At 45.5% G+C, this 26827-nt stretch overlaps 1 protein-coding gene across 1 annotated transcript in view; it reads left to right on the top strand.

Annotated features, from left to right (window-relative positions):
• Positions 1–26827, top strand: part of GYS2 (glycogen synthase 2) — a 45851-nt gene continuing 19024 nt past the window's right edge. The window contains exons 1-4 of the mRNA XM_066633811.1: positions 1–121; positions 9411–9592; positions 15637–15828; positions 16929–17114. Coding sequence (XP_066489908.1) covers positions 1–121; positions 9411–9592; positions 15637–15828; positions 16929–17114 — 681 coding nt within the window. The remainder of the gene's footprint in view (positions 122–9410; positions 9593–15636; positions 15829–16928; positions 17115–26827) is intronic.

Here is a 26827-nt window from a genome sequence, read left to right as displayed (position 1 = left end):
ATGCCTCTTGTCCGATCCCTCTCAGTCACCTCTCTCAATGGGCTCCCTCAGTGGGAAGATGAAGACCTCGCGGTGGAGGATTTATTGCTCTTTGAAGTGGCTTGGGAAGTCACGAATAAAGGTTTGTACCATGATTTTCCCCACAAGCTACTTTGGGGGGGGGGGTATTTAATTTCTGGCTGTACTAGTATTGAACTAGGGTAGTAGTAGTAGTGGATATACAAATGTTAATAAAAAAGATTTCTGTAGAAACAAGAAGTTGTTGAAATGCAGGCAATCTTCGTGGACATTAAGAGAGTGTATGACAGATGACAGTTGTATGTTTGACAGGGGCTCTTTGAGCACAAGATGGATGCATGTAATCGTAAAGGGCAGCACTGATTTCTCTGCCTTAGTTTCCACAAAGAGTGCACGTGCATGGAGGATGCTTTGCTTGCAGAAGTGAAAAATACCAGAGGTCCAACTTGCCTGGAAATGCTTGGCCCTCATCTGAGGAATTCTTAGCAGGCTGGGAAAAATCTGCTCTGTGCATGTGCCGAGCATGGCTGAAATGGCTGAAATTTTGCTGAATTTTGGCTGAAATTTTGCACAACTTTGAAAACTCCACCAATTTCAGATTTGCAAGTGTGCAAATTTACACTCAAGTTTTTTAATTATGAACTCCCCTCCCCAAAATGTCACATGTAAAATTTTAATTTCAAGCGATACTATTGAACTGTTATGATCTTGGTGATGAAAGGTATTAAGTGGTCAAGTTGCGGATTTCTACATTTCTTCCTCTCCTACTTGTACAGGCTCCACAGTGCCCATATGTGGGAATATAGAAAAAACAAGCCAGTATGGAGAATGTTGGCTGAAGGATTTCCCCCTCCATAAAAAGTCAATTTCAACTTTAGCTCAGACTCTCACCTCTTCTACCAACTTGCAAATCTGGGGTGCACGAATAGCTCAGAAGCCACAGGCTGTTTGCTAAATATTGAAAACAGGTTCAAAGGCTGGTGAATTTTGGCTCAAAATGTGGCCTGTACATAAAGCAGAAGCGCATGCCTTTCAGAGGCGGGAGTGTATTTATCTTCTTTCTCCTAATGTTTGGCTTGAGTTTGCTACATCATGTCCACACTTTGGGAAGCCTCTGTGTTTGTACACATTAATTCCTTCCAGCAGTTCAGGGTCCGAATGATTATTCCGTTTGTCCTTGCATTGAGAACCAGTTCACATAACCATTGTGAAGTCCCCTCAAGATGACTTTTCAGTTAAAATGCTCTTGTGGCAACCTGGTCTTCTGAATGCAGGTACTGTATTCTGCATAACATCATACAGAACATATTATACATTCTGTATACTGTATACTTTGTACCTGATTATGACTTGCCACATCTTGTCTCCATTCACATTTTAAAAATGATCAAAGACGGGGTGAACTGCAGCCTTGACGTGACGGCTGTTATTCTCCAAAATTTTCCTCAGAATTGAAAACTGTTGATGTGGAGTATTTCTCAGATATTTTTATGAATGTTATGCTGTTTGCTGAACATTTACTGAATAGTTAATATCTGTACAGGTAGTCCCTCATTATCCATTCCGGAACCCCTAGTATATAAAAAAAAAATCAGTGGATAAAAAAACAGTGGAAAAATAGATTTAAAGATCCACTTCCAGGTTTCTTGCCCCTCCATTGCTCCTAATGGAATAAGGTCTTGTCATCCCCAGGGGTTTGATTCTGGAACTCCCTGCTGATACCATAAAACGTGTTAAATAAAAGTAGTTTAAAAAAAATTAAAAAGTGTGTCGCTTTACCATTGTGGTTTTCAAACAGCTTTTCTTACTGTTGTAGAGAGAGTGGACCCAATCCTATCCAACTTTCCAGCTCCGGTGTAGCCACAATGCAACCCCGTGATAAGGGGGGGGTCCTTGACACCCCTTTAGGAGCTTCACGAACTCACCATATGTGGTCACCTGTGGCCCCTGCCTGGTTTGCTTGTCTGTCTGTCTCGTCTCCCATTAGAGGCTCTCCTTCCTCATTCCTCTCCTGTTCCACCTCTGTCCCTGCCCCCCTCCTGACTTACCAGTGCCAGGGGTTGTGGACGCTCTGCTGATGCTCTGCTGCCATGGCAGCTTAGCTGCATGAAATGGTGTGTTGCATTTTGTAACAGCCATAAGGTACCTTGTACTTCTGTAACGCTAGTTCCAGCAGCACAACACCCTGTTAAGATTGGGCCTTTAGACTTGGAAGCCCTGGGTTCAAATCCTACCACAGCCAGTTACACTTGCTAAAAAGGCCTGTTATGAGAAAAAGAGTGGGGAGGGATATATGCCGCTGAACTCCTTTGAGGAAAGATGGGATGAGAATGTAATAGGTAGAGAGAAACCCATATTCTATAGAACAGAATAGGTGTTTTTTTTTTTAAAGGGTCAGGGAGACTATTCATATTCTCTGAAGCTGCCTAAGTGAGCCAGCAATGAAAGCCCCTAATGCTGCTGTAGCATAAATGAGTTACAAGGAGTCAATGATTGACCTCCAGGTCTCTCCCCCTGTGTGTGGCTAGAGATAAAGAGAAGATTAGTTGAGAGAGTAGTTTGTAATCACTGAAATCTTAACCCCAGGAGGACAAATACTAGACTGGCCTTTGAAGTCACAGTTGCTGAGGGTTAATATTGTCCCTCGAAGAGGCGTGTTCCAGGGCAGGCTTTTACAGAGTCACTTCGATCTACAGGAGGCGGCAGAGGGGATTTGAGATGCCCTTTGCAATAAGCTGTTTTTGCAAAACAAACATTATAGCAGTTGAGAAGGAAGCAATAAAGGAAGCACACGGGCAGAGATAGTCTTTCTTAGGGGAAGAAAGGTGTGATAGAAATATGGTCAATAAATAAATACATAAATCTCACAGCAACATTGGTCTACAGCTGCATGGCTGGCCTTCTGATGCAGGTTGCATAGAAACATAGAATTAGAAGAGAAGGTACCTACAAGGTCATCTAGTCCAACCCCCTGCATAATAATAATAATAATACAGGTATTTATATACCACCTTTCTTGGTCTTTATTCAAGACTTTAATAATAATAATACAGGTATTTCTATACCGCCTTTCTTGGTCCTCAGATTTCTCCTTAGACTTTATTCAAGGCAGTTTACATAGGCAGGCAATTTATATCCCCATAGGGATTTTTACAATTTGAAAGAAGGTTTCTATCTTTCAAGAAACCACAACATTCAGATGTTTCTTTCTTGATCTGGTCGCACTTTTTGGCCTCTATCCTCCCACGCTCAGAGCAGAGCTATGTGCCTCAGCAAGAGAAGCGTGGTGGGAGCAGGACTTCAAATCACATCAGCACAGAAGTGGGGTTTGCCAGTGTGCTGCTGTTATCCCAACCCATGAACTCTGTGTGTGTCTCTGAACAGGGTTTCAGTTTGGAGGGATGCAGTTTTGAGTTGCATTCCCACTGATCGGTGACTTGGACTGCTCACTCTCTGTGATCCTCGCCTGCCCCACAGGATGGCTGTGAAGCGTAGGAGAGAACCTTGTGCAGGGCAGAGGCAAGGTGGGGTGGGGAGCTTCTTCCTGTTTCAAGGGCTTTCTTCCCAATCATTCCTGGAAGCGGCGCCTGGAAATGACTGAGCTCAGGGCAAGCTGCACAGAGTTGAGGGCTGTCACTGCCCATTGGCCTCCACATGAACTATTAACAAGGATCATACCACTCAAAACTTGCTAGCATTGACTTCTGATGCACCATCCTGAGCCTTCACAAATAGATCATGACATGGTAATCTTGTTCCAAGTATGACAGTGCAGTTCCAGCCACCCTGCTGCTATCGGAACGTAGTCTGGCGGATTTTCAAATTACTCAGAGGCTAATTGGCTGCTAGCTAAGGCTCTGGTAACATCTGCCCCTTTCTGGGTAGCAAAGTGGGTTCAGGGGCAAGGCTGGATTAAGGGAACAGGGAGAGTTTATGATGATGCTTGGTACTGGGACCCTCTCCAAATAACTCCAGATCTGGCTTTGAAAGTGGAGAACCAGGAGTGGCAAGGCAGGCAGGCATTTGTTCATCTTTGGCAGGTGCGCCAGCTGTGCCTGTTTTCAGAGAAAGCAGGTCTGGTCATGGTGCTTCATGCCCTCATCACATTGCAATTGGATTATTGTAAAAATTATTGGACTGCCATTGAAAATGGGATGGAAACGTCAGCTGGACCAGAATAGAACAGGCCTGGTCCTATCTGGGGCCTGTTGGCTTCATCACATTATGCCCATGCTGTATCATCTGCAATGTTGCCCATTTATTTCTGGACCCTTTTGCTGACTTAAAGTGTATGGCTTAGGATCTGGATACCTGAAGGACCACCTTCTCCCACATGCATCTGCCTATGCATTCTTCTCCTCATCTCAGGCCTTGCTTGAAGTCCTGCCTCTCAGTGTAGTACAACGGGCAGAGCCTTTTCAGCAGTGGCACCTCAGCTGTGGATCTCTCCCTTGGAAAATACATAATAGCTTAGTCACCAGCATTTTTTTTTTCTGCCTCTTATGGTTTTTGGTCTCTGTTCTACACAAACACACACACAGAGTGAACCCCCGCTTTATAATTGGTTTAGCCAACAGTCAAATCACTTAACAATGAACTCTCCATAATAAAATAAGGTTCATTGTATAATGTTATACATTTTACGATGGGCTCATGATTGCCACCACCAGGATGAGCATAGGTGATAAATAAATCAGCCAGCAACATGAACGCAAGCATTTTGGGTAGTAGAACTTGGAACATCTTGTCCATATGGATATTTGTAAGAACTTCAGTTGTGGAGGTCTTGGAATTAATTACCAAAAAATAATACAACATTGAGTTCATATTACGATATTTTCATGGTACAATGCAGTCTCCAGAATTGATTAAGCTGTTTCTGCCCAACATTGCATATACGCAACAGGGATCAAATGTGTACACCTGTGGGCTGGGCAGAAATGGGTTAATATCATAAAGGAAGGGTCCAGTGTGTGCATGCACTCATTTGTCCCCATCTTCCTTATATGTCACCAAAACTGTGATGCTCTATGAGTTCTCCATGTAGTTAAAAAACATTATGTGTCTTGTGAATATGCAGACTCTTTGGCTGTAAACATCCTAATTTGTTAAGCCATATTTTGCTGGACTGGGAACAAACTGTCTACTTCCTCCCCCGTGACCTCCTTCCTTCTTTCATGCACCTTAATTCAGTACTTCCTAGTTTGTTAAACCAGTTTCCCATGACATCAGAAAGGATATATTGGAACTGGAAGAGTTGCAGAACAGCCAAAATGTTTAGTGGGTTGGGGCACCTCCTTTTCAAGGAAAGACTACAGTGTTCTGGGCTCTTCAGTCTTGAAAGAAGGAGCTTGTGAGGAAACATGATTGAGACATATAAGTTATGCATGAGAGAAGAGTGGATAGAGGCAAGTTCTTTTCCCTCTTGCACAACACCAGTACCAGGGGACATCCACTAAAACGAAGTGGCAGGAAAGTTAGAACAGACAAAAGAAAAACATTTCTTTACCCAGCAATTACTGTAATCTGTGAAACTCCTTGCCACTGGATAGTACCTGGCCTAGATGCCTTTAAAAGGGGATTGGACAGTTGTATGGTCCATCACAGGTTACAATCCTTGATGACTATATGTAATATATATGTATCCAGCAAAGGATTGTGGCCATAAGAGGCTCAGCCAGAGGCAAGGGGAAACTTTTCCCCTTACCCCTGGGTAAGGGCTGCTGGCCCCTATGGGTCTCCTTGGACTTGCGCCACCTCCTGAGGTAGAGCAAGTTCAAGGAGAGTGGAGCGGCTTGAAGCCGCTCCGTTCTCCCCGGGAACAGGGGTTGGGATCCGGCATAACTGCCAGATCCCAGCCCCGCTTCCCGCTCCCTGCCCACCCACCCCCGGGGCCACCCACCACCTGCCCTCCCCACGCCCAGGAACGCCTACTCCCCGCCTTCCCACCTCCTTTTTCTCCTTGTATGGGCCCAGCCAGGCCAGCACAAGTGTCGAGGAGGAAGCTAGCGTGGAGGCTTATGTCAGCCTCCACAGGCTAGTGCTTCTCGGAGCGCCAAGCTTCCTCTTGAGGAGGTGCAAACGTGCCATAAGCACAAGGGACTTGTGTTGGCCCAAGGGTGCGTTTGGATTGCACCGTAAGAGCCCAGTCCTATGGTCTGTAGCACTGATGCTTCTCAGGTGGCACCATCTCCAGCTCCAACCATCACAAAAATACCCTAAAGCACTTCTCTACCAACAAAGAGGATGCTGCACCAGCGCTGAGGCCAGCACCAGTCAGCTCTGGGCCTCAGTGCCAGGAAGACGTCACAGAAGAGCAGCTGGTGGTGAGTATCGCCACCGCTCGACAGCGAGGCTTTTCTGGGTGGAGGGAAAGTGGGGGGAAGGCACAACTTGGTGGGGGAGGGCAGTCCAGGGAGATGATCTGGCCTGGGAGGGGGTCGGAGATGGCAGCAGATTCTGCCACTGTATCCTGTGCTCCCTACTTGGTCGGGAGGCCTGATATGGACTTCCTTGGTTCTGCACCTGCTCAATAGGGGACATAGATCCAAGGAGACCCATTGCTGCTGGCTGCGTTCTACCAGTGGTAAGGGAGCAAATACTTCCTTACCCCGAGGAGACTCCAGTGGCTGCCCTGGCCCCATAGGCTACAGCAACTGCCATTTTGGTGCTGCTCTTTTTCTGAGCACTGCTGGGGTTTAGGACTGGGCTGCCCAAAGTATTAAATTAAGGGAGGAGGGTGTGCAATGGCTCATTCCCAGTACAATAAATCACGGTTGGATGTTGCATCTGTGCTAGGCCTCTTTGTAAATAATACTTTGGTAGGATTCACAATTTCAGGGACAAGTGCTTGGCGTTCTGTGTTGTGGGAACAACATAAACTATTTGAGATGCTTCAGTACTTAACCAGGAGCTCATTACTTGTAACAAATAGTATCTGGAAAATCTAGGGCAAAAATATAGACTGGTGCAATAAAAAATAAACTGCATTTAGCTTGTCTATCAGCCTTGCTCACTAGCCATGACCCTTAAGTCAGATAGAGGTTAAAAGAGAAGATGTTTCAGACCTCATTGATAAATTAAAGATCAATAAGTCACCGGGCCCTGATGGCATCCACCCAAGGGTTATTAAGGAATTGAAGAATGAAGTTGCAGATCTCTTGACTAAGGTATGCAACTTGTCCCTCAAAACGGCCACGGTGCCAGAAGATTGGAGGATAGCAAATGTCACGCCTATTTTTAAAAAGGGAAAGAGGGGGGACCCGGGAAACTATAGGCCGGTCAGCCTAACATCCATACCGGGTAAGATGGTGGAATGCCTCATCAAAGATAGGATCTCAAAACACATAGACGAACAGGCCTTGCTGAGGGAGAGTCAGCATGGCTTCTGTAAGGGTAAGTCTTGCCTCACCAACCTTATAGAATTCTTTGAAAAGGTCAACAGGCATGTGGATGCGGGAGAACCCGTGGACATTATATATCTGGACTTTCAGAAGGCGTTTGACACGGTCCCTCACCAAAGGCTACTGAAAAAACTCCACAGTCAGGGAATTAGAGGACAGGTCCTCTCGTGGATTGAGAACTGGTTGGAGGCCAGGAAGCAGAGAGTGGGTGTCAATGGGCAATTTTCACAATGGAGAGAGGTGAAAAGCGGTGTGCCCCAAGGATCTGTCCTGGGACCGGTGCTTTTCAACCTCTTCATAAATGACCTGGAGACAGGGTTGAGCAGTGAAGTGGCTAAGTTTGCAGACGACACCAAACTTTTCCGAGTGGTAAAGACCAGAAGTGATTGTGAGGAGCTCCAGAAGGATCTCTCCAGACTGGCAGAATGGGCAGCAAAATGGCAGATGCGCTTCAATGTCAGTAAGTGTAAAGTCATGCACATTGGGGCAAAAAATCAAAACTTTAGATATAGGCTGATGGGGTCTGAGCTGTCTGTGACAGATCAGGAGAGAGATCTTGGGGTGGTGGTGGACAGGTCGATGAAAGTGTCGACCCAATGTGCGGCGGCAGTGAAGAAGGCCAATTCTATGCTTGGGATCATTAGGAAGGGTATTGAGAACAAAACGGTTAGTATTATAATGCCGTTGTACAAATCGATGGTAAGGCCACACCTGGAGTATTGTGTCCAGTTCTGGTCGCCGCATCTCAAAAAAGACATAGTGGAAATGGAAAAGGTGCAAAAGAGAGCGACTAAGATGATTACGGGGCTGGGGCACCTTCCTTATGAGGAAAGGCTACGGCGTTTGGGCCTCTTCAGCCTAGAAAAGAGACGCTTGAGGGGGGACATGATTGAGACATACAAAATTATGCAGGGGATGGACAGAGTGGATAGGGAGATGCTCTTTACACTCTCACATAATACCAGAACCAGGGGACATCCACTAAAATTGAGTGTTGGGCGGGTTAGGACAGACAAAAGAAAATATTTCTTTACTCAGCGCGTGGTCGGTCTGTGGAACTCCTTGCCACAGGATGTGGTGCTGGCGTCTAGCCTAGACGCCTTTAAAAGGGGATTGGACGAGTTTCTGGAGGAAAAATCCATTATGGGGTACAAGCCATGATGTGTATGCGCAACCTCCTGATTTTAGGAATGGGTTAAGTCAGAATGCCAGATGTAGGGGAGAGCACCAGGATGAGGTCTCTTGTTATCTGGTGCTCCCTGGGGCATTTGGTGGGCCGCTGTGAGATACAGGAAGCTGGACTAGATGGGCCTATGGCCTGATCCAGTGGGGCTGTTCTTATGTTCTTATGTTCTTATGTTCTTATGAGATGATGCAGTAACAGCTATTGCCGGAATGTAGTGTGTGTATGACTGATTCTAAGTGCTGCATGATCGCTGTGCAACTTTCTTGAACGTGTAGAGCTGGCATAAAGCATTTTAAGTAAAGCACCACTGCTGTCAAAAATTATTTATGTACAGTATTATTTCTGAGATTATTTCTATCCCAGAGACTCAAAATAGTTTACTGCAGTTTGTTAAAATGCAAACATTTCTGTCCCCAAGGAATAGATTACATAAGGAATTATTTGGTTTGAGAAATAAAGAGGCCAAATGAAATGGAATTAGCATTGCAGGCGTAAAATCCATTTTTAAAAATAACCCAGAAAATGCATACAAACTGGGCTAATGTTTCAACATTACAAGTTTATATAAGTTGTGTACTGGTTTAATAGTCATTGTTTCCCCCAAATAATGCTGGGAATTATAGTTTGGTAAAGATAAAGAGACTTTCCTCAGAAATCTTTAGCCCACACCTCCACAATGGTTTTATGAGGAGAGGAAATGACTATTAAACAAATCTAAGTCTGAATATATCTGCCCCCTTTGTCTTTTGGCTGTAGCAAACAAACATGGCTGCCCTGTTTATCCTGTGCTTATTCTCTTGCAGTTGGCGGCATCTATACTGTCATCCAGACAAAAGCCAAAATCACATTAGATGAATGGGGGGAAAACTACTTCCTCATTGGCCCTTATTTTGAGCACAATGTGAAGACCCAGGTGGAAGTCTGTGAGCCTCCCAATGCACTGGTGAAAAAGGCTATGGATACCATGAAGGACAATGGGTGTCAGGTAAATGAGATCTTCCTTTTTGTTTCCTGAGGTGACCAAGCCGACTCTGAGGAGATTAACTCCTTCAGATAATGCTCTTGTCTTTCCACCTGACACACTAGTCTTGGTTGAAATTACGGTAGGTGAGGCTCAACGTCCCCTCTGCCAACCGCTTGCACAGGTGTTAGTACAGCAAAGTCCTTCCTTATAGGTTATTTTTGAGAAAGGAACCTGTTTATCCAATTACATGTTTAATAGTCATTTATCTGCAAGTCTGCTTAATGGGATTTGAGACTTAGTTTTCCAGTCCCCAAATAATGCAGTCAGGGCCCCTGTAGACAGAATGTGACCTCAGGTTGACTGGATTGTGGTGTAATTCTGACTGCATTTGGCTCCAGGAAGTAAATCCATAAACTGAAGCTGGGTGAGAAGGAGAAAGGGCTAAGGGGCAAAAAGAATTTCACCATGTTGTTTCATGGAGCATGTCGTTTCATGGAGGAAGGGACCAGAGATTTCAGAAAGTGCAACATTGCTCCTGAGGTGTAATTACACCTATTTATACATCTCTCTTGTATTCCTTTCTTTTTCCAAAGAGTTCACACTGGCATAGCATAGTGTTCCCATTTTATCTTTTGAAGATATGAAGTGCCAGTCAAGTAAAAATGTTGGTCCACCTAACCCAATATTGTCTGATGGACAGCTGTTCTCTCAGGCAGGGCAGAGCAACCTGGAATACCGCCTGAGGCTGTCTCAGGTCCACTGCCTCTTCACTTCATCCCACCCCCAACTTTTACCATGCTCCTCATGGTCTGAGATTTCCAGTTTCATTTACAGGGACAGTGCGGATGCTCCAGGTCTCAAACAGGGGTCTTTCCCAGCATTTAGTATGTGAGCTCCTTTAACTAGAAATGTAAAGGATTGAAGCAAAGGCCTGCTGCATGAAAGCATTTGCTGTATCACTGAGCTAAGGTCCCTCCCTGGAGCTTACTAAATCTGCAGGGTAGATTACATAATCTGTGAAATTTACCCAGGGAATTTCATTACTAAATTTCAGTGTGAACAGTAAGGAGTCCAAAGAGCACTAAAGACAGGCTCTGGTATTGAAGTCACTAACTGCATGGTTTTTGACACTGTTGGAGAACTCCCAGAGTAGCATGTTAACCCAGTGAAGCTGTCAAACATTTTATGATTCCTCTTGTGATGATAGAATAGTGGCAAAGCATTCCCAGAATATTCATGAACTGATCCTGTTCTCCAAGGCTTGTTTTTGAAACAGAGCCAGCTGTGTTTTGCAATGTATGTAGAGCTAGGCTTGTTTATGAAATTGCCACAGTGCTGGTATTCTTGGAGTACTTGTGGTAACATTCCATTGACATATTGTACCCAGTGATATACTGTACCCAGGGTTAATTTGAAAAAAGGAGGAACATAGCTGAGTGGAGGAATGCATGTCTGGTCAGCAGAAAACCACAGGTTCAATCTGTGTCAGCTTCAGCAAAAAGGATCTCAGACAGTGGAGTTAGGAAAAAGCTCTCTGCATGCAAACTTGGAAGAGCCGTTGCTAGTCAGAGCAGATAGTACTAGGCCAGATAACCAAAGGTCTGACTCAGTCTAAGAGTCTACCTAACTCCCGTTCTACCTGACTCCCTGCAGCAATGAAGCGGTGCCAACGTGGCATCTCCTGCGTCCTGGAGGGTTTTTTTGGCATGTTGATGCCTCCTCGAGGACAGAGAACATTTGTTCCTGTCACCTGGGATAAGCCCCTGCTGACACAAAGGGTTATATTGGACCTGCACCAGTGATATCACTAGCACAAGTCTGTGTTGATCTGTGAAGGTGGATCAGGCCCAGGAAGAGGTGGATCAGGCCCAGGAAGAGGCCCAGGATTCAGTGGCTGCTGCTGTCGCCGAACAGCAGACCCTTCCCAGACTCAATCTGCCCTCCTCCCCACCCTCATTGCCTCCCCATTCCACCCCTTCCCTGCCTCCCTGCCATTCCTCCTCCCTCCCTCCACCATTCCGCCCCATTCCACCCCCTCCCTGCCCCCCTTCTGACCCCTGCACAAGCTTACCTTCAGCAGCAGCCAGGCTGCACTCGCTGGTGCTGTCGTGTTTGCAAAAGCCTTAAAGCTGTTTGAGCCTCATGTGGCACAGAGTGGTAGGTGACAGTACTGCAGCCAAGAGCTCTCCCCACAACCTAAGTTGGGTCCAGCAGAAAGCTGGAATCTCAGGTAGATGGCTTGAGGTTGACTCAGCCTTCCATCCTTCCAAGGTCAGTAAAAGGAGTACCCAGCTTGTTGGGGGAAAGGTTACATGACTGGGGAAGGCAATGGCAAACCACCCCACTATATAGTCTGCCGTGAAAATGTCACAGAAGTAGCGTCACCCTCGAGGTTCATTAATGACTCGGTGCTTGCACAGGGGACCTTTCTTCTTAAAGCTGTTATGCCACCTGAATATTTGTTCCAGTCATGTGAACTGCCCATAGGATTGGCACAGGATCAGACAGCTTCATCTGAAAAGAATATGAGGGCAGAGTCCACAGCTGAGCCTCACACCATTTGCTTAGCATGCGCAAGGTTCCAGGTTCAGTCTTTCAAGGTGGTAAAGTTTTATCTGTACTACTTCATATTGCAGCTGGGGGCGCAATTACTGAATAGTTCTCCATATACAAATATATGCACGCAAAGAAATCCCTCCACAAAGAAAACTTAATGTCCTCTCCCCTAACCTTCTATCCAACATAGAAGTTTGCTAGGTGTAGAAATCTCTGTTTCATAGGGGAGCATTCTATTTTATAAATCCCCACTGTCAGTCTGAAACAGGTTTGCCACCTCAGTGAGTATGAGACCCAAATTTCCCTGTACTCTCCACTTGTTTCTTGCCTATAGTATATCTCCCTGTGTATCCTTAGGCCTTATGTAAAGTTTTTCCCAGCTTGTCTCTCCCATTAACCCTTCATTTCCTTAAATCCCCATCTTATCCATTAATCTTTCCATCCTGCCCTGCTTAATCCCATTCCCTAATCTGTCACACGTCCTCCAGTTCCCATTGCTTCCTATGGTGCTTGTAGGATTAAATGACCCCAATAGATTAACCTCCCAAATCCAAATTTATCTCTAGGATATCCTTTCCTCCTGTGTAACAGGGAAGCCTGCCTCAAGTCAATGCAGTGGGTTGGAATAGATTACCTTCAGGCACAGTGCAGTCAAATGATTCTAGTTTAATGTGGCCATTGCTGTTCAATCAATCTATATGGGTCTCAGACCACCAACATTTCCTTCCCCATCCCATTCACACCAAGGAACAAGCAACCCAATCAGATAGCCTCTTCTTCATCGTCTCTTTGCCATCTGCTATTTTATGCAGTTACTATAGGATTGATTAAAGGTGCAATCCTAACCTAGTGTTAGGCCGGTGCAAGGGACCCTAGGAAGGTTGCAAACATGCCATAAAGCATGTTTCTGCCTCTTCGTGTGTCAGCTGGGCCGACGCAGGGACGCGCACTGGCCCACGGAGGCTGCATCCAGCCTCTGCTTGGACCTGGGGAAGGAAGGTTGCATTGGCCAAGCTTAGCCAACACAGGGGTCTGGAGAGGGCAGGGAGGAGGTGGGGAGGAGGGGGGAGGGAGGCATTCCGGGGTGGGGGAGGACGGGGAGCAGGAAGCAGGGCTGGGACCCAGCAGCATTCTCCTTGGACTTGCATCACCTCCTGAGGTGGTGCAGGTCCAAAGAGACCCATTGGGGTTGTAGTGGCTTACCCAGGGGTAAGGGGAAGAGTTTCCCCTTGCCTCCTGCTGAGCGATTCTGGCCCCAATCTTGCACTGGTTACAGGCCTGCCTATTCCAGCTCAAGATAGAATTGCGCTACACATCACCTAACATCCTCTTGTGAAATAATTTGCTAAGAAGATTTGCATTTTGCACTCACATGTCTTGACTCCAGTCTTCAGCTGGAGGCAGGACCCTGACACAGAAGAGGAAGGGCCAACCAGCACAATAGAGCCAGTGTCACAAACCACCAAGGTGCCAGAACCCACACTCCACTGCTGAGCCACACCCTGAGCATGTTGGTAGGGAACCCCTTGAGTCAGAGATCCTTGAACTGAAACTCCCATAGACCACACCTCCGGAGCCAGAAGTTAACCTCTTTGTTGGAGCAAGTTACCAACCTGAAGCTGCTTGAGGCCCTATCACCCCAGCCTGGCCTGCTCCCCTGTAGTTAGTCTGTAGTATAGCTGGATCTTTCACCTTTTGTGCCCTGTGGGCTCCTCCTCATAGTCAATACAGGACATATGCAATGACCCATGAACAGAGTTCCTGCAATCAAGCGACAAGACAGATTAGTTCAAGGAATGGGTCGAGTCAGGAATCCCCTGAGTGCAAACCCTGGCCCAGATATTGAACTCAGCCTGCCATAGCCTCTGCTGGAAAGAAACTGCAGGAAAGTCATAGTTTCCCCTGTCCTCTAGAAGTCAATGTATGAGAAATCAGGCAAGGGTCCCCTAACTGCACCAGGCTTCTCAGAAGGAGGGATGGAGTTAGCTGCCTTAAACTCTTCAGCTGCTATAGAAAACCTCGGTCAACTCACACCTCTGCTGGAACATCCAATTTGCCTTAAGTATTGTATCTAGGCTAGACTGTTCTGTGGTACTGCTCATAGCTCTCCATGGTCCTGACTTTTGGTACCTGCAAAAACTCCTGAATCCTTGGAGTTGCTCACCTGATTGAGCTCAAGCTGTGCTTTTGATCCCCTTGTGCTAAGAGACCACTCATGGCTGACCCAAGCAGGATAACATCCCATAACTTTCTCTGGATTCAGGCCAGTGTTTTTAAAATGGTGTGTGATCTGTTGATATTATTACACGCTTTCAGGTTATTCAAAACATTTTGTATTGGTTCTGACATTTGTTTAGGTCTATTGATGTACGTGATGTTTTCCAGAGTAATTTAAGCATAGAAACAGGCAGCCACAAGGAGCTTACATCTGCATTTAGACAGCAAGAAAGACAAGAGAGGAAGGAGAGGGAGGGATAAAGAAAAGACCTTACTGCCCTGCAGAGCTCTTTCCTTGCCCTGGGCAGTGTCCATCTGGCACTGGGCTGGTGCCAGTGCTTCTTACACTCTGGGTGCCATAAACATGCTTTACGGCATGTTTACGACACCCAGCGCTGGAGCTCAGCACTGGTACTCAGAGCCCATAGGACTGGGCTCTGAATCTCCCTGCTGATGCAGCCATGCCAGTGGAGCATATGCTGCATTCTGCAGAGGGACCAGTCCCAGAGGTCTCTTCCAGTTAAGGGAACATTTGTTCCCTTCCGCAGAGATAAGCCCTCATTGCCCCACTGGGTCTGCTTGGATATGCACCAGCAATTTACCTGGTGGAAGATCCACTGGGAAGGTGGATCGAGGCCAGGAAGGGGGATAGGATACAGCAGCACCACTGCCACCAATGCTACCCCCTTCCTGGCCATGATCCACTCCTCCCCATCCCTGTCTCCATCCAATTCCTCCTCCTCCTCCCCACCTTGTTCCCTCTTCCCTCCTCCCACCCCCAAACGGACTTAACTGGCACCAGGGAGGTCATTGTGAGTCTGCTGACACATGGCCGTTTGCCACTTGCGATGGTAACTTGGCTGCACAAAATGGTGTGTTGCCTTTGCAACAGCCATGAAGGACCTTGTGCTACCAGAGCACTAGTTCTGGCAGTGCAAGAGCCCCATGGGATTGGTCCATAAGTCAAAGGGTTCATGGGGACAGTAGTTTTGGAAGAGAGGTTTTGAGTAGGAGAGGCAGATTTTGCCCTGTTTTTTGGAGGATGTATCAGGCATAAGGAACAGCAAGGGAGAAGCACACAGTCTTTGAAGTGTACAAGATGTACAAACCACTACTGGTCAATTAGTTATTATTATCAATTAGTTCAGATGCTTCTACTCCCCATTGGCAGATTCTGACTTACCATTAGGAAATCCCTCAACTGATTAGCATGAACTCTGTGGATTTAGTCTGGACGTACCACCTATACTTCCTAATGGGTTTGCCCTACCACTTCTGTCTCCCCTTAACAGGTGTATTTTGGCAGGTGGCTAATAGAAGGGAGCCCTTATGTGGTGCTGTTTGATATAGGATCAGCAGCTTGGAACCTGGACAGATGGAGAGGGGAATTCTGGGATGCGAGCCACATTGGAATCCCTTACCATGACCGAGAAGCAAATGATGCACTCATCTTTGGATCGTTAACTGCCTGGTTTTTGAAAGAGGTATTGTATGCAGAGTGTCACATCACACTGCACATGTAAGGGAGGGTAGTACAGAAAAAAATATTTAAAATATATAAATAAATGTAATGTATTGCATGTAGCAGCTTTACAGCATTTATATGGCTCAAGGTGTGGTAACAATTACTCCATATACTCCAGCAGACGTATATTCAACTAGTGAAGATCCAGACAAGATGACTGGCCCTATTTGCAGGCCAACATCTCGCTCTGCCCAACTCATCACACATCCTTACAGTTCATCTTCCCTGTTCTCTGCCCTGTTAATAATTTTAATGTGGTTCATAGAAATCTTTCAGTTCAGTTGCAGGACAGTCCTGAAACTACACCAGCTGCAGTCTGCAGCACACCTAGCACTGAGCAAATGGGGCAAATTTGCTGGGAGCGTTGAGCCCACAAATTCTAGGACCACGCTGGAAGCCTCACTGAGGCTTCCAACATGGTCAGAAACTGTACTTCTAGTTTTCCGGAAGTACAGTTTAAGACCGCAGGGAAACTTCAGAAGCCTTGCCCAGTCGATCCTAACATCTCACGAGGCTCTGTCACAATATTTAGAACATTGTGGAAGTTTCCAGGGAAAATGAGGGATTTTTAATTTTTACTTTATAAAATATATAGCAAATTTTTAAAAGTAAATAAATATTTACTTAAATAAAAATAATAAAAATTATATAAAATTTTATTTAAATTTTAAAAGTAAGTAAATATTATTCATAATGAGCCAAAATAGTAATCTCTGGATACATTAATGTTGATGCTTTAGAGAATGTAATGCAATTGAGAACCTGTTTTTTAAACAGCTGTGGAAGTTTGTATTGTTGCTTATTGGAAATTCATCCTGAGTGCCACTTGTGCTTGATTGATATGAAAGTGTTTGGACGATTGCATCTCCAACTAAACTTAAATATTACAAGAATGAAAAAGAAGAAGCAACAATGTTCCTTCATTTATTAAAAATGAAGTTTTATTTTTCTTTAATCCACACTGGAATACAAATGATCATGTGCAAGCACATTTTTTTTTCCAGAATAACATGTATATGCATTTTACAAAGTCAAGCAATTAAAATGTGTAATTTGTAGCTCTCTGATCAACTTGAGGACAAGCCCAACGTCATTGCCCACTTCCACGAATGGCAAGCAGGACCTGGGCTAATCCTCTGTCGATCCAGGAAGGTTCCTGTCGCCACTATCTTCACAACTCATGCTACGCTCCTTGGCAGATACCTGTGTGCAGCAAGTATAGATTTCTACAACCACCTGGATCAGGTAAGGAGGGTGGCATTTTTGTGTTCTCCCTTTTGCCCGTTTGGCACTGTAAGTCCTGTCAACTCTATTTGGGCAGGAGGCACCTGATTTTAAGGCTTATTTCTCTGGGGAAGTCCAATGACAGTAGGTTCCCCTCAGCAAAGCTGATGGAGAGGACCTCTCCCTTTGTTATGAGTAGAAATGGCCACTGGTGAAGGTTATTCTGGGTGGGGAGGAGCCAAATGGCAGTTGTTTCAATTGAGGCAGTGGAATGGGGTCCCATCTCTTCCTCCAATTCAGCCAATAGGGACAGCTGCCTTACCAGAAGCATATTGTGGGTCTAAATACATGCATCTGTTGAAATGTGTGCAGCATCACACACTGATTTATGAGGTCAAATAGTTAAACGCTGCAAATATGTGCAAACTGCACAATACATTGCATTGCTAACAATCCAGGCTCCACACTGTACTGCTGACACAAAAAATGTCTGGGGAAAAAACATGTTAGGGTAGGGATGTATTTTTCATTTTACTTTCATTTGCTTCACTTTTAATTCATTTAATTTTTGCCTTACTGTTATTTTGATTCATCTTTGTTGTACCATTCATTTTAAATTTTTTAAAAAATGTTGACCTCCTACCTCATGTCTGAAGCTCCACTGTGTAGTTACCTCCTGCTGCCAAAACATCAGCCACATCTATTCCCCATGACTCAGCCTCATGAAAAATGCCTCGACTTACAGATCATTAAAATGGCTGCCACAAGGAGGCAGCAACATGGTGGAGCTCCAGCCATGAAAATGAGACAAAAACAGACGGAGATTCTGAAAACGGATCTCCCTGTCTTCATTCCCATTCTTTTCACAGGGACTCACAGTAGATGCAAATGGACCCCATGCGCAACCAATTCTATTCATTTCAAAAACAAATGCTCCTGCTGAGTTTAGGGTGCATTCAGAAAGTGACCATCCTGCTCTCAAGTATTAAAGGGCCTATTTAATCATATTGAGACCGAGTCCTTTAATGAGAAGGGTGGAGGGGAGCGAATGGGATTCTGCAGATCATGGCTGGCATCCCCGTGGATGGCTGACATTTAAAGGGTACTAATGTAGGAAGCAATGTGAGGTTGTTTTCTGCTGTTGTTGTCCCACAGATGCTTACAGCGCATTAAAGCTCTTTCTGACAAACACTAACATTTAGTAAGAGATCAGCTGTCTTAATGAGGGCGTCTTTGGCTGTGAAAAGGTCACTCTGGCCCAAAAGCACAATAAGGGGGGGGGAAGCAGAGGAGTAGATCTGTAATATGCTCATTAAACCACAATGCAGATAGGCAGGTCTGCAGAGGATATCCTGGTTGCTCTTTCTTGGTAGAAGACTATTTAAGGTCAAGTGAGTGATCTGTCCAGTGCTAAAAGACTCCCAGTCTCCAGGGCATGTTGGTTTGTTTTAACCTTTGGATGAGACACCCATGCCTCAAAAGGGCAGATCATTTATTGATTTCTCCCCATCTGAAGTACAGCTTGTGTTGCAAGACTCTTTGTTTTTTAAAACGAGGATGTGGAATTGGCATGCTCTGTAGTCTTGAAAAGTCCATGTTCTCCAGCTTCTCCCCAAAGGGGCAGTAGAGGTAGACAGGAAGACAAGAGGCGGTTGGAGCGATGACCAATGCATTGAAAGCCTTGGGTTGTTGACCGGTGGCTGTATGGACAGATTACACATTCAGCAAAACAGAGAGAAACTTTGCCTAGACCAGCCATTTTCAACTACTGTGCTGTGGCACACTGGTGTGCCGCAGATGATCTACAGATATGCCACGGGAATTTGGGGGAGGATCATTTGTTAGTAGGGCCACTAGAGGATGCGAGCCCCTGTGAGTCCCACACTGTCAGTGGTGTGCCTTGTCAATTGTCAAAAAACTGATAGTGTGCCTGGACAATTTTAGTGCCTTGTCAGTGTGCCATGAGATGAAAAAAGTTGAAAATCGCAGGCCTAGACTGTTCCACCTTAAGTTGCATGTGGAAAGAAAGATTGTTGATGACCTGACCACAAGGAACAAAGCCTCTTCTTTGGAACCCTTAAAACTGGAAGTTTAGCAGGCACAATCTCTCCTCTCTTTTCTGAGGAGGCTGAAAACATACCTTTCCAAATGTGCCTGATGTTTGTTGTTGCTGTTCGGTTGTCTTGCAATGCTCTGTTTTGATTGACCTGCTCTTGCTATTTGATTAGACACTAATGTGCCAACCAGAACTAATGGCACAATCCTATTCTTGCTTTACTCTGGTGCAGCAGCACTGCACCGTGCTGGCCTAGGGTGGCATAAAGTACGTTTGTGGCACTCAGTGAGTAGGCTGAACTGGTGGGAAGGCCTGTGCTGTCCCACTGGTGCTGAATCCAGACACTATGCCTAACAGAGTAGATAAGCTCCTACTGGGTGGTGCGGAGGCGAGGGGAAGGCTCTAGTCTTCTCGCTGGTGCTCCAGCAGCCACTATTCTACATGCTGCTGGAGCGTGCTTTACAACTGCTTTACAGCAGTCAGCACTGGAGAAATGCGGGTTCAGCCTTCATGGCAGGCCAGTAGGATTGGGTTGTATATTGGTTCCATGTATAGCTATCATGATTTTGAACAATACATTTGGAAGCAGCGTTCAGGCTGGACCAAGGATGTGGCATTTTTACAGATGGCTTTATAAAACCCTTTAGGATTATTTCAGCAGCATGGCTCAGGGGACTAGTAATTGGATCATAAGCCTTTCACTTCTAGGTCACCAGTTCAAAGCTGTTAAAGACCTAAAGCCCATTACCCTTTCTTCAGTGAGATCTTCAGAGAGATCTTCAGTGCATATGCTGGATTGCTCCATTTCTTTTCTTTTGTTTTTTCTCCCCTTCTTGCCAAGAGTGAAGATCTGTAGCTCTGGCTGAAAGTTAACTGCAGAGACCTTGTACAGGAAGCATGGAAAGCAAAAGGTGGATGACATGGTGATCAGCTTTAAGAACAGAAAAGCATTAGACAAACTGGAAGATGGTACTGTCACTAGCTATTAGTCACGATGGCTGAATGGAGCCTCCATGGAAAGAGATTTGGAACCAGCAGCAAGGGAAAATGATCATGTTGTCTTCCCAGGGGCTTCTGGCAGACCACGGGCAGCCCAATCCTGAGCTGGCTGGAGCTCCCAGGCTTGGCAGCTCCACAGAGGGCTCCCGCCAGATCCTGCGCATTCCATGCTACCGCAGGAGGCTCCTCGGGAGAAGGGGGTGTTCCTCCCCTTCCCCCAAGTAAGGGAAGCAGCACCGCAATGGGGCTACTCACTTTAGCGGCGACCAAAAGGTCGGCACTAAAGTAAGGACACTCGTGTAGGGCGCACAGCCCTCCACGAGTGCCTTGGATCCTGCAGAGCTCAGCTCTGTGGATCCGCCTCTCCCCCTCCCCCAACAGACCTCCCCCACGCCCCCAGTCATGCCTCCCCCCTCCCCGGAACACCTCCCCCATGCTCCTGGCCCCGCCCCCACCTCCCGTTCCGCAACCCAGGCGACGGCCACGTGCTAGCCCAGCGCCGGCTGGCACTGGGCTAGCTCCAGCGGGAGCCCGGCAATGAGCCCCGCAAACATGCCTCATGGCACGTTTGCGACTATGGTCCGTGACGCAGAGCCGTGCCGCAGACCTCAGGATTGGGCTCTCAGACTGTTATATGTCTGTAGCTGGAATGAAGCCATGTCCAAGGCATTGTGGGGGAAAATGAGAGTGGCAAGAGGCAGGCACCAAAAGGCACTCTGCTGCACATTTTGAACTTTAAATACAGATGTGAGTTTGTATTTTATTTTTTGCCCACCTGGCTCCAAAGGGTAGGGGAGGAGCCGCTTGCACGCTGCGGTGAGGCTAAACGGAGGAGAATGACTCTTGAGGGGAGGGAGAGGAGCCACTTGCACGCTGCAGGGAGGGTCTCTGAAAAAGACCCTGTCTAGCGACGCCTCTGAGCCTATGCAGTGGGACCAGAGCAACATGCGCTATTATCTTACAGGAGAATTTTGCGGTCTGGAGCTCTCCTTGAGGTAAGGGGACATTTGTCCTCTTGCCCCAGGGAAAGCCCCAGTTGTGGCAATGGGTCTAGCTAAATCACTGGCGCAAGTCCATGTGGATCTACGTAAGCAGTTCTTGCCTGGGAAGGGGGATAGGATCCAGTGCTTGCCAGAACCACCGATCACTCTCCATACCAGGACCTGATCCTCTCAACCTGCCCCATTCTAGCCCCTCCTTGCGTCTCCACTGCTTGGAGTGAAGCTTACCTTCACAGGTGCATGCTGGGTCCTGCACAGGTGCCAGTGGGCCAGTACAGGCCTTCCCACCAGTGCTACTTACTCCTATGCTGTTGCAGTGTGCTTAACAGCACATTTGTGACAGTCTGCATGGGTAGAGAGCTCTCTTGGTCAGCGCAGAGGTACAATAGGACTGTGCCAGTAGTTTGCTTGTCCAACTGCAAAAACAGGGAAGGAAGGTGCATTTAATCATCGTACCTTTCAGCACTTCACAGATGAGAAAAATATTCATGCCGTTCTTGCAATGTTTCTATTCTCTTACCAAGAATTATTGTGCAAGGCTGCCCCCCATCCATGTCACATTGCTGAAGATTGTCTCCATCCACCATATTCATTTATGGAACTTCCCTTCTCTTTTTCAGCAGCCAAGAGGGTGTTCATTCTTTAGATCATGCACATGCATGTGTATAGATGTGCACTTAGAGACAGTACCCCTGGATGAAATGTAATCAGAGATTTTGGCCTTCTTTATCCTCAGTTCTAACAAAATGTATTTTCTATCTTTTTAAAATTTTGTTGCATAGTCTCTATATTATGTAGTACTAGTGTGATACTTGTGCTTTGCTACAGTTTTTAACTATTTGAAATCCATTTTAACTCAAATAAACTTTCCTTGGATTGCAACAAAGAACTGAAATTTAGCACAACAACCCCGTGTCAGGATTGCCGTGCTCATAACGAGACTCTGCTGCTCTGGAGACCTCGGAGTAATTTTGTTGGTCCGTGGCCACCGCAGCACAGTGCGCTGCAGGATTACTCTGTGCATATTTACTTACCACATCTTTAAGTTGCTTCCTCCTTTTAGCATTGGTATATCTGGCACAATGTTTGCCAGGAGCATTCTTGGGGACATGAAGAGGTGATGGCTCATGAAGAGCCAACATGAAGAGGTGATGGCTGTGAGAGGTGTGAGGCGCAGTCAGACTGAGAGAGCGGTGGTGTGGTGAATGCTCTTTCAGGTTCACATGGCAGGTACACATCAAAATGGTCCCTAGAAAGGTCCTGCATAATGTGTAGCATTCCCACAGGGTGACCTTCAGCACTGGGTCTTTCTTAGAGCTCCCCATTGTGGTTAACCTCGAAGATGAGCTCAGACAGTTGCCCAGCCACCACCAGCTCACATAAACCACCATAAGCAAAGGGCCAGGACATGTGAGTGAGGTATTCAGCGGAGCTGGTGTAGTTGTCCCTCTTAGTGTTGTGGGACATGATGGAGAACTTCTCCCAGTTGTCCACCACATGCCTCACAATGAGCTCATGAACCTCCCAAGCCATTAGCTGAGTGTCATGCATGAGACAGAAGTGGGAACAGGCAGGCTCTGTTTCCTGTGATGGGGACAATAGTGTGAGGCACCATCTTCCCACGCAATTGCCATACCTACTTAAATTGAGGGACCCTCAACTGTTATTTATAGCAACTATAGCCAAGAGAAAATGCCTCCTATGAGGGAAGCTAGACTGCACCACAGAACTCTTGAGCCAGTGCTCCTCTCTAACTCTCCTCTCACTGCAACACAGAGAGCCAGGGGCTAGTGATAGCACAAGTTCTCAGAAAAAAGGCTTGTCAAAATCTTGGGTAGCAAAACTTCGCATTGAGCCAGAAATACACTTCATTTTACTGTTCAGAGTAAACACTAAAATGACTGTTATTTTTCTGTTATTTTACTGCTACTAGCCCTTGCCATACCAACTTAAACAGGGTTAATTTAAAAGGGCTGGCCTGGCCTCAGTTGCCATGTAGGCCATTGGCCTCTCTCAGCAGTAGCACAGAGGGAAAAGCCAGCCAGGCCTAAGTAATAGAAAGGGTTCTATAATTCACCCCCAAAGTTAGATTTGCCCCTTTAGGAAATGATTAGGGCAAAATCCTGAATTATGTTTTTAAGCATTTGTATGGGTAACCTTTGTAAGCAAAATCCAAATTGGTGTTTCATTAGTCCTAAGAGATATTGAGGAATCTGTGAAAACACATTTTAACCCTTTTCAGCCCTTTAGGGGTCAAATTTCTAAAAATCCCTTCTTAATGGATCCTTACATCACGGAAGGACGATACTCCCTGAATTTCACGTTTCTAGGTCCAGTGGTTTGGTCTGGGCATTGATGAGACAGTCAGGACATTTATTTTTATATAGAGAGACTGCCAAAAGAAAAAAGATCATATTTTTCACACTCAAAGATTTAACTTCTTCAGAACTTAGGTAGACAATTGAGTCTCAAATTCAATGCAAATAGTATTTTAAAAGGCATCCTCCACACCTCTACAAATGGCAGAAATGGGGACAGTAATTTAGCAGGGACCGGTGGTTTCCAAAAACAGTAGTTGTCCCTGGGATAGCTGGAGTGTCAGAGTGGCAGGCTTCGAGCAAATGATGGATTGAACCAATTGAGGATCCACCCTCAATTGTTGTACTGTCTCATCAGATAAATTCCAATCAACCTGGCCTTCAACTTGACTTAAGATTATTGAGTCAGGCTGCCAAGAGGAAGACAATGAGATTTATCTCACAACCTTGCAAAGCAACGTCAAAGGCTAGACTTCATATACAGGCTTGGCGAACAGTCACAGCCAGAATCCACAGGGAAGGCAAATTATGGAAGAAGGAGGGAGTGTCTGGTCTATAATTGGAGCTGTGTGTTCTGCTGATAAATAGAATCATGATGTCATTCCTAGGTATGACAGCCTGCTCAGAAGCATCAGGCTGTGGGATAGACCATTGCATTTGGGGTCCTCAGAACATTGTTCTTGGGGTGAGGTGACATCTCAGGAACCCCTTAGGGGGCAATTGCCACAGTGGGCCTGATCCTCAAAGTAGCCCATGCGAGAATGGTGGCAAGCAGGACCTGCAAGAGGTGGGGAAGAGACTGGTTGAAGTAAACATCAAGCAGTCTAGTGATGTCATCACAGAGCAAGATCTGGAGTAACAGAGAACCTGTTAATTTGAAGGGAGATCACTGGGAGAGTGATATTTTATGATCTAAACAAGTGGTTCTCAAACTTTTAGCACCGGGATCCACTTTTGAGAATGAGAATTTGTCAGGACACACTGGAAGTGATGTCATGACCAGAAGTGACATCATCAAGCAGGAAAATTTTTAACAGTTTTCTAGGCTGCAATCTTATCCATGAGTAAATCCCATTTAATGTCATTGCTAAAAGTGTATTCATAGTACCCTGCTAAAAGTACTGATCTGTCATATTTCCCCAAATGCCGTCACATACCATGGTAGCATCAAGTCTAATATAGTAAAAATAAAGTATTGAAATGAATGAGGACCCACCTGAAAATAGCTCATGACCCACCTGGTGGGTCCTGACCCACATTCCCAACCCACAGATCTAGACGTACTCACAGCCACTCCCCTTTATGAAGGCTTCACATATCTCAAGGTCAGGCTCTGTTACTGAAAACAGCTTCTGGGCAAGAATTCCAACTACATTTTGTGACTAAACCATCTGCAGAATCAAATTGTGTAGAAGACATAACATATGACTCACCTGGACCACACTGACAACCACAGCCTCCCAGAAGCAAGTTTCATGGTTGCCTGTATTTCAGCTGTTGCAGGCATGGCACTGGCTTCCATTAAATCTACATACATTTACACAGAAGTAAAAACAAGTATCCTGAGAAACAGAATACTTACTCTGATTATACTTCTATGCATTCATGCCTCATGCCTCTTCTTAGAAGAGATCGTCCTCTGAGAGATTGGGAATGCCTCTTCTGAGATAGTGCCACCCATGGATTTTGTAAGCTCTTATATATTAAAAAGCTACTTTTAAAAAAATCTTCTGCTCAGTTCATTTGGGAGCACTTTTTGATAAATTTAAAAGTTTTAAAAGTATTTATCTAATTAATTGATTAAACATTGCAACCTTAAGAAAGACAATTTAACTTCATTTATACCCAATAGCAGATTTCATGCGGCATTGAGTAAGATGAAGACTCCCCACTCACCCCAGTCTCCGTGCTGTCTGCTTAATGTGCTGGACACATGAGTAATATCTGCAGAGTCTTCCTGACCTTGACTTTGAAGAAAGCCACCGTGGTTTCCCAGCAGTAAAAGATCACTTAAGACTAAGAGGATTGTAATTTAACTGTAATCGTAGACACCCAATTAGAGCTGAGAATTGGTTAAACTTAACATTGTATAGATGTGGCTTTTGTAAGTTGAAAATGGCAGTGACTGTTCGAATTCTTAATCAAGCACTCAGCCATCCTTGGTCAGGATCTAACCCATCCGCCCAGACAGCTTGGCTAATCTTCATGAAATGTCCACTTCCCTTTCTTTCTGAAGTTTCTTTATCAACCAGGTAGACATGGTCAAAGTCCCATTAATAAATGGGAATTCATCTTCAGATAGCTACTCTAGCCATTTTAAGCATTTCCCACATTCATTGAAATACGAGCAATGGGAAAGCGGACTGCATTCGCTAGACGTGCCTCCCAGAACAATGCACTTCCTGGCTGCACACATCCAACATCTCCACCTTCAGTGCGCCTGCAGAAGTGAACTCTGAACATGGATAGAGTTCCTCTCTGTGACTGAGAACCCTGGCCAGCAAAGGTTACAAAGAAATTTTTCTTGTGTTTAGTGTTTGCCTCTGCAGAAAAGACACCCAGGAGTATGAACAGGAGTGTGTCAGCATGGGGGCATGGCAAGCTAGCGCACTTCGACTCACTCCCCCCCCTGTTCAGTGAATATGGGGAGAGAATTACGGAAGAAGGCTTTTGTGAACTAGGTTTGTCCAAGGAGCTCTAATTTGTGGAACTTAGGAATACTATTTCAACTAGAAGCACTGTGTCTTGTCAGGTCCCCTATTCTGCAGCCTTTGTAAATTTAAATCTGTCAACTGGGGGTGCATTCCTAAGATTGTTTCACTGATGAAGAACAACAGAAAGATCACACATGATGAACTTCCCTTGTCAGATAGGATTGTAATAAATGCAGACATCCCAAACTATTGTCAGCAACTGCAGTCTTTAAAGGGTGTACAGTCAGGAAGCAAATTATAAGGAACAGTGAATTTTTATAAAAACAGCAACTGCTTTTTATTATCATTACTTTCAAATACCTAATAAAAACTTAGCACTGTGAAATGTATAAAAATATACAATGGTCCTCCTGATGAATTTGCAATCCAATGTATGAAACACCAGGAGAAAAGTCAAAATAGAAAGCCCAGCCCTTAGCCCAGTGGTCTCCAAACATTTTGTTTAGAGGCCACATCAAATATCTGGCATGGTGTTGAGGACCGGAAAAATAATTTAAATATAAAATGTAAATAAATAAATTTAAGATGGAACTTAGATGAGTTAATAAATGAATGAATGGGTTCATTCATTCAACTTCTCTGGCCCTCAGAACACCCTCCAGACACAATCAGAGCACAGTTCTGGTCATGTTCAGTTGAGTGGGCC

Source organism: Tiliqua scincoides, chromosome 7, assembly GCF_035046505.1.
Source record: "Tiliqua scincoides isolate rTilSci1 chromosome 7, rTilSci1.hap2, whole genome shotgun sequence".
In the NCBI taxonomy this organism is placed as follows: domain Eukaryota; kingdom Metazoa; phylum Chordata; class Lepidosauria; order Squamata; family Scincidae; genus Tiliqua; species Tiliqua scincoides.
Note: the sequence above shows the minus strand (reverse complement) of the source record. Positions and strands in the feature narration are given on the sequence as shown.